The sequence below is a fragment of the Octopus bimaculoides genome, chromosome 28 (assembly GCF_001194135.2).
Source record: "Octopus bimaculoides isolate UCB-OBI-ISO-001 chromosome 28, ASM119413v2, whole genome shotgun sequence".
Lineage (NCBI taxonomy): Eukaryota > Metazoa > Mollusca > Cephalopoda > Octopoda > Octopodidae > Octopus > Octopus bimaculoides.
Window position 1 is genome coordinate 15,889,442 of NC_069008.1, and position 7,521 is coordinate 15,896,962.

At 38.0% G+C, this 7,521-nt stretch overlaps 2 protein-coding genes across 2 annotated transcripts in view; both read right to left on the bottom strand.

Moving 5' to 3' along the window:
• The window catches only part of LOC106878731 (zinc finger protein 726-like), a 6,969-nt gene extending 2,524 nt beyond the window's left edge, over window positions 1–4,445 (bottom strand). The window contains exon 1 of the mRNA XM_052977414.1: window positions 332–4,445. Within this exon, the coding sequence (XP_052833374.1) occupies window positions 1,743–3,041 (1,299 nt within the window). The 5' untranslated portion in view covers window positions 3,042–4,445 and the 3' untranslated portion in view covers window positions 332–1,742. The remainder of the gene's footprint in view (window positions 1–331) is intronic.
• Window positions 4,446–4,536: 91 nt separating this feature from the next.
• On the bottom strand, window positions 4,537–6,237 carry LOC106878729 (zinc finger protein OZF). The gene has a single exon (XM_014928040.2). The coding sequence runs from the start codon at window positions 5,941–5,943 to the stop codon at window positions 4,672–4,674; it is 1,272 nt and encodes a 423-aa protein (XP_014783526.1). The 5' UTR covers window positions 5,944–6,237; the 3' UTR covers window positions 4,537–4,671.
• Window positions 6,238–7,521: the final 1,284 nt, after the last annotated feature.

Genomic DNA, 7,521 nt, shown 5'->3' on the forward strand with positions numbered 1-7,521 from the left:
CCAAAATTCAATTCTTTTTTAATATTTATTTTTTTATTGCCCACAAGGGGCTAAACATAGAGGGGACAAACAAGGACAGACAAAGGGATTAAGTCGATTACATCGACGCCAGTGCGTAACTGGTACTTATTTAATCGCCACCGAAAGGATGAAAGGCAAAGTCGACCTCGGCGGATTTTGAACTCAGAACATAACGGCAGACGTAATATTATCAACATAATCGTTATCTACAACCTCGAAAAATTATTTCTGCAAAGCGTTATTTACAAATACACAAATTTGAGAAAATTTCACGAAAACAAAGTCGTGGGGCACTAAAGTGTAGAAATACCTTTAGTTGTCGCTGTTGCAAGTGTTAAATTGAAAGATATCCTGCCAGTGGGAATTGGTTGAAAACTGTAGAGAAGTCAGTCGTGTATAAAACTGATAATGTTAACTGGGTGTTCCCATTTAATAACTTATTGAACGAAAAGGGGAAAGAAATGAAACGGTAAAAAGATGCAATTAACAAATTAGAAGTATAATGGAGGAATAAGACACAAGTGGATTTATTGGATTTTCATTGGTCAATTCGGGTCACGTGATACGACGTAAACATGCTACAAACGAGGGTTCATGTGTTTACATAAATACTAACGTATGTGCTTGCGTGCGCTTATATTTCTGTTTCTGCGGTGAGAGCCGTTTATGTCACGTACAGTGAGACAACAGGAGGCGCAATGGCCCAGTGGTTAGGGCAGTGGACTCGCGGTTTCGATTCCCAGACCGGGCGTTGTGAGTGTTTATTGAGCGAAAACACCTAAAAGCTCCACGAGGCTCCGGCAGGGGATGGTGGCGAACTGTGCTCTACTCTTCCATAACAACTTTCTCTCACTCTTTCTTCCTGTTTCTGTTGTGCCTGTAATTCAAAGGGTCAGCTTTGTCACACTGTGTCACGCTGAATATGCGTGAGGACTACGTGGTACTGCTAAAGAAGAGTGGTCCCCAACGCGCAGTCGCGCTAGCTAGTCGTGAGTATTCGATCCTATAAGTGCGCGTGCGAGCGTGTTAGAAGTCAACAAAAACAGGGGCACTGTCATGGTATTAGCTGTCAGAAGTGAAAGTAGAAAAATCTGACAAGGAACGTTACTGCTGGTTTGAGTTGATTCTTTGGCTACTGACAGCTAATACCATGACTGGCCGGAGCGAGCTATCTGTCTGTCTGTCTCTCTCTCTCTCTATCTATCTATCTATCACTCGAAAGTTATTGGAACAAATTTGACTCCTATATCCATGCGCTTGAAAACACACAGAGTATAAGGGTACTACTAAAGCAGAGTGGTCCCGAACGCGCAGTCGCGCGTCCGCGCTAGCTAGTCGTGAGTGGTCGATCCTATTATTTTTAAATTTGCGTTTTCTAATTTGATAAATTCTACGGACACAAACAGAGTTGAACGAGTGATAGATAGATAGAGAGAGAGAGAGAGAGAGAGAGAGAGATAGTGAGACAGACAGACAGACAGATAGCTCGCTCTGGCCAGTCATGGTATTAGCTGTCAGTAGCCAAAGAATCAACTCAAACCAGCAGTAACGTTCATTGTCAGATTTTTCTACTTTCAATTCTGACAGCTAATACCATGACAGTGCCAAATTTTGAACAAAAACGAAAACATTTTTTAATGTTCTCTAAAGAAAAAGATTTATTTTATTTCACAGTTAATAGATTTCGCCCCAGGGTGAATCCTTTTGCAGTATTTCATATTTCACAATGACAAATTTTTTTCTCCACTGTGGATACGTTTGTGGATAACTAGACTAGAGCTGTAAGTGAAAGATTTTCCGCATATTTCACAGTGGAAAGGTTTTTCTCCAGTGTGTATCCTTATGTGCCTTGTTAAGTCACTGCTAGACACAAACATTGTCCCACATATTTCGCAGTGGTAAGGTTTTTCTCCAGTGTGAATACGTTTGTGTAGTTGAAGACCAGAATTTTGAGTGAAAGATTTCCCACAAATTTCACAGTGGAAAGGTTTTATTCCAGTGTGTATTCTTAGGTGATTTTTTAAACTAATATTAGATACAAAATATTTCTCACATAATTGACAATTATATGGTTGTATTCCAGTATGCAGTCTTTCATGAACTATAAGCTTAGATTTATCAGAAAATGATTTTGAACATATTTCACAATCATATGGTTTTTCTCCTGTGTGTTGTCTTTCATGGACTGCAAGATTATATTTATCAGAGAAAGATTTCCCACACATTTCACAGTGGAACGGTTTTTCTCCAGTATGTATTATTTTGTGTCTTCTTACATTACTACTCCTAACGAAATATTTCCCGCATATTTCACAATGGTACGGTTTCTCTCCAGTGTGTGTACGCTTGTGTGTCATTAAATTACTGCTATTAACAAAAGATTTCCCACATATTTCACAATGATAGGGTTTCTCGCCAGTATGTATTATCTTGTGTCTGTTTAAATCATTTATATAAACGAAAGATTTCCCACAGATTTCACAATGGAAAGGTTTTTCTCCTGTGTGTATTCGTTTGTGCGTTGTTAGGACAGTACTAGAAACAAAAAATTTCTCACATATTTCACATTGGAACGGTTTTTCTCCTGTATGACTACGTGTATGAACAACAAGATTAGAATTCTGAGTGAAAGTTTTCCCACATATTTCACAGTGGAAAGGTTTTTCCCCCGTGTGTATTCTTTTGTGTCTTGTTAAATCTCCGCTTGAAACAAAAGATTTCTCACATATTTCACAGTGGAATGGTTTTTCTCCAGTGTGATTACGTTTGTGAACAACAAGATGAGAATTCTTAAGAAATGATTTCCCACATATTTCACAATGGAACGGTTTCTCTTTACAGTGCCTTTCTTTGTGTGAGAAGACTTCATCTTCTGAAGAGAAAGTCTGCCTACAAATCTCACAGCGATATTCAGGAACATTTTTGTCTTCAGCTTTCTCATCCCGATCTGTTTCTCTAACTGTATCTGTAATTTTAAAAACAGTTGTGCTAGAAAAATCCAAATGATCAACGTTCTCCATATTAATTCTTGAGCAACTCTCAAAAAGCTGACGAGTGTCTGCGACGAGTTAATTAATCTATTATGGTTGAGTTTCTTGTCTTAGATATCACAGATCTTTGTTTACATGTGTGGAGCAGATGTAATGTAGATATATTTTCTACTCACCAGTAGAATGTTTGATATAAAGTCCAAATGAAAAGTGAAGAAGTGTGAAGAAAGCTCATTGATTGATTTGTTTTTGATTAAAAGCCATTTCGCCTGTCCTGTAAAATAGGGAACAACCAATTAACGATGTAAAGCTGTGATCAAATGAAATATTTAATCATTAAGGTGAAGGAACACATGTACGTCGTCCTATTTGTTCCACAAATACTAACGTTCATCTTAACATGCAATAATTACTTCGTACAATATAATAAGGTTTAGCTCAACTAGTCAGAAACACAGCTATGTGGTGTCGATAAATATTTATCTCCCTTGTTTGAACGATGCCGGTGACATACATAAAATGTCTTCGACATAATTTAGCAGTGAGAAAATAATTATTCGAATTTGTTCCTTCTTAAAAGTGGTAAATATGAAGAAAAAAATAAATAGTAAAAATAACAACTATTTATCAGCGACGAAGCCCCTAGGTAGTAGCTCGATGTGCCAGAAATAAGTTCACTGCCCTTCCTTCTTAAAAGAAGGTAACATTCGACAGTATAGAATCGGATATATAAACTTGTGACGGTTACGGGTAGAATATCTTTGATTATAGATCTGTTTGATCATGCTAGCCTGCGTCTACAAGACAATCTTGGTTTATATTGCGTTAAATACGAATAATGGTTTCAAATTTTGACACAAGGCTGGTATTTATTTTATCAGCAGAGTGGACTGTGCTTTTTATGTGGTACCAGCACAATAATGGTCAGTTTTAATAACAAGTCTTTTATTCCTTTACTTGTGTCAGTCATCTGACTGCAGCCATGCTGGAGCACCACCTTTAATCGAGAAAATCAACCCTCAGGACTTATTCTTTACAAGCATAGTACTCATTCTATCAGCTCCTTTTTTGCCAAACTGCTAAGTTTCAGGGATGTAAACACACCAGCATCGGTTGTCAAGTGATGTTGGGGGGGGAGACAAATAACTGCACACACATACGAGAGGCTTCTTTCAGTTTCCATCTACCAAATCCACTCACAAGGCTTTGGTCAGCTCAAGGCTATATAGCAGAAGACACTTGCCCAAAGTGCCACATAGTGGGACTGAACCTAGAACCATGTGGTTGGTAAGCAATCTACTTACCACATAGCCACTCCTGTGCCTATGATTAACATAGTGAATAGGAGATTTTGAAGTACACTCCCTACAACTTGGATTTGAAGGGAACTGGTAAGGGCAGTGACTTGTAGGGAGTGCAAGGGTGGTCATACTTACTTTAATAAAACGTTTTCTGTGGTACTTTAATATGTACTTTAATAAAATGTTTCTGGAAAAAATATATCAAGTGACTAAAAAATATAATCTAACTAGTTAGAAGATTTTAATTTCAAAATGCATAAATATTTTATATCTTTTATAAGATAAGAATTAAAATGACAAAAAAACAAAAAGGGTTCTCCAAAGAAAAGGATTTACATATTTCAGTCCAAATTTTTTCTTCAAGAATGAATCCTTTTGTGATTCTTTAATTTACTAGAAGACACAAAATATTTCTCACATATTTCACATTGGAATGGTTTTTCTCCTGTATGTCGACGTTTGTGCTCAATTAGATGAGAATTTTGAGTGAACGATTTCCCACATGTTTCACAATGGAATGGTCTTTCTCCAGTATGTGTTCTTTTGTGTTGTGTTAGGACATAACTAGAAGCAAAAGAATTCCCACATATCTCACACTGGAATGGCTTTTCTCCCGTATGACTGCGTTTGTGAACTGTAAGATGAGATTTATGAAGAAAGGATTTCCCACATGTTTCACAATTATTCTGTTTTATTCCAGTGTGCATACTTTTGTGGCTTGCAAGACTAGAATTATCAGAGAAAGATTTCCCACATATTTCACAATGAAATGGTCTCTCTCCAGTATGTATTCTTACATGTCTGTTTAAATCACAATTATAAGCGAAACATTTCCCACATATTTCACAACGGAAAGGTTTCTCCCCAGTGTGTACTTTTCTATGTCTTGATAGGACGCTACAAGAACCAAAAAATTTCTCACACATTTCACACTGGAATGGTTTTTCTCCAGTATGTATTCTTTTGTGTGTTGTTAGCAAACTACTGGAAACAAAAGACTTCTCACACATTTCACACTGGAATGGTCTTTCTCCGGTGTGACTTCGTTTATGAACTATAAGATAAGCATTTCGAGAGAAAGATTTCCCACATATTTCACAATGAGGTTTTTCCCCAGTGTGTAGAATATTGTGTGTTGTAAGTTGTTGTTTATAAGCAAAATATTTCCCACATATTTCACATTGGAATGGTTTTTCTCCAGTATGTATTCGTATGTGTGTTGCCAGAATGCTACTAGAACCAAAAGATTTATCGCATATTTCGCAATGGTAAGGTTTTTCTCCAGTGTGACAACGGTTGTGAACAAGATAAGCATTCTGAGCGATAGATTTCTCACAAATTTCACAGTCAAAACGTTTTTCATCAATGTGACTACGTTCGTGATCCACAATATTGGTGTTTCTAAGAAATGGTTTCTCACATATTTTACAATGGAACAGGTTTTCCTTACTGTGTACCTCCTTGTGTGTGAAGTCTTCGTGTTCGACAGGGAACGTCTTCCGACAAATCTCGCTGCGATATTCAGGAACATTTCTGTCTTCAGCTTTCTCATCTCCGATCTTCTTTCTTTTTGTATCTATATTGTTAAAAACAGTTGCGTTAGAAATGTCCAAATGATTAACGTTCTCCATATTAATTTTTGAGCAATTCTTAAAAAGCAGACAAGTGTCTGCGAATTTGAAAATCGAAGAAAAGACGAGGAAAGTTCATTGATTGATTGATTTGTTATTGATTATGTCATTACCCCTGTCCTGTAAAATAGGGAACAACCATTTAACGATCTAAAGCCGTGAAGGAACACCGTCTCTGATATATGTACGTCGCCCTATCCTATCCACAAACATTACCGTTCACTTTAACACGAGATCAGCTCAGTTAATTAGAAACACGGTTATGCGGTGTCGTTAATAATTATTTCCCTTGTTTCGATGAAACCGGTGACATACGTTTTTAAGTTCTCGATATAATATAACACACACAGAAATTTTTTTAATTGTATCCAGTATCACGCAACACAAAATACTGTTACTGACGAAGGAGTGAGACCCTGTGTGGTCTTTCGATCTTCTAGAAATAACAGCCAAGTCTCCTTCAAATCATACGATGTTGTCTTAATAAAGGGAAGGAGGCGTTATATAGTGCACTGGTAAATAAGCACAAAAATAAAAAGACATCCAAATAAAATGGTTACGGTAGGAACGTATTTTATCGTTGGTTTTCTGGATACGTTGTTATGGCTCATTAAAAATTTGTTTCACTTGTAATAAAAAAAGAAAAGAAAAAAGAAAACCAACTACGAAAACATTTAATTTCTTTCAACAATTTACGTTCGATTCAACCAGAAGAATTCAAAGACATATATATATATATATCATCATCATCGTTTAACGTCCGCTTTCCATGCTAGCATGGGTTGGACGATTTTGACTGATTGGAGCCTGGTGAAACCAGATGGCTACACCAGGCTCCAATCTGATTTGACAGAGTTTCTACAGCTGGATGCCCTTCCTAACGCCAACCACTCAGGGAGTGTAGTGGGTACTTTTACGTGTCACCCGCACGAAGGCCAGTCAGGCGGTACTGGCAACAGCCACGCTCAAAATGGTGTATTTTATGTGCCACCCGCCCAAGAGCCAGTCATGGGGCACTGGCAACGATCTCGCTCGAAAGTCCTTACACATGTCACATAAACGGATGGCAATTCACTCTCTTTCATTATTTCCTTCTTCCTCTCTCTCCCTCTATGCGTGTGTGTGTGTGATTTATTTACGTATGTAATACGGTAGCTGAAGAAGTGCTGATTGCTTAATGTGGTTGAAGCTTGCAGAAGAGGGAGCCCCAAGATGACATAGACTAAAGTGGTGAAGGCTGACCTCAGGACACTAAGCCCTCATGGAAGAGCTGACAACGGGCCAGGATGTTTGGTGATAAGAAGTTCTCGAGAAGGCGGTGAGCTAGCAGAAACGTTAGCACTTTGGGTAAAATGCTTAGCAGTATTTCGCCTGCCGCTACGTTCTGAGTTCAAATTCCGCCGAGGTCGACTTTGCCTTTCATCCTTTCGGGGTCGATAAATTAAGTACCACTTACGCACTGGGATCAATGTAATCGACTTAATCCCTTTGTCTGTCCTTGTTTGTCCTCTCTGTGTGTAGCCCCTTGTGGGCAGTAAAGAAATAAGAAACATTAGCACGCCAGGCGAAATGCTTAGC

Bases quoted from the DNA above. Each gene is read 5' to 3' on its own strand.
- LOC106878729 (XM_014928040.2), bottom strand. From the start codon at position 5,943: ATGGAGAACGTTAATCATTTGGACATTTCTAACGCAACTGTTTTTAAC.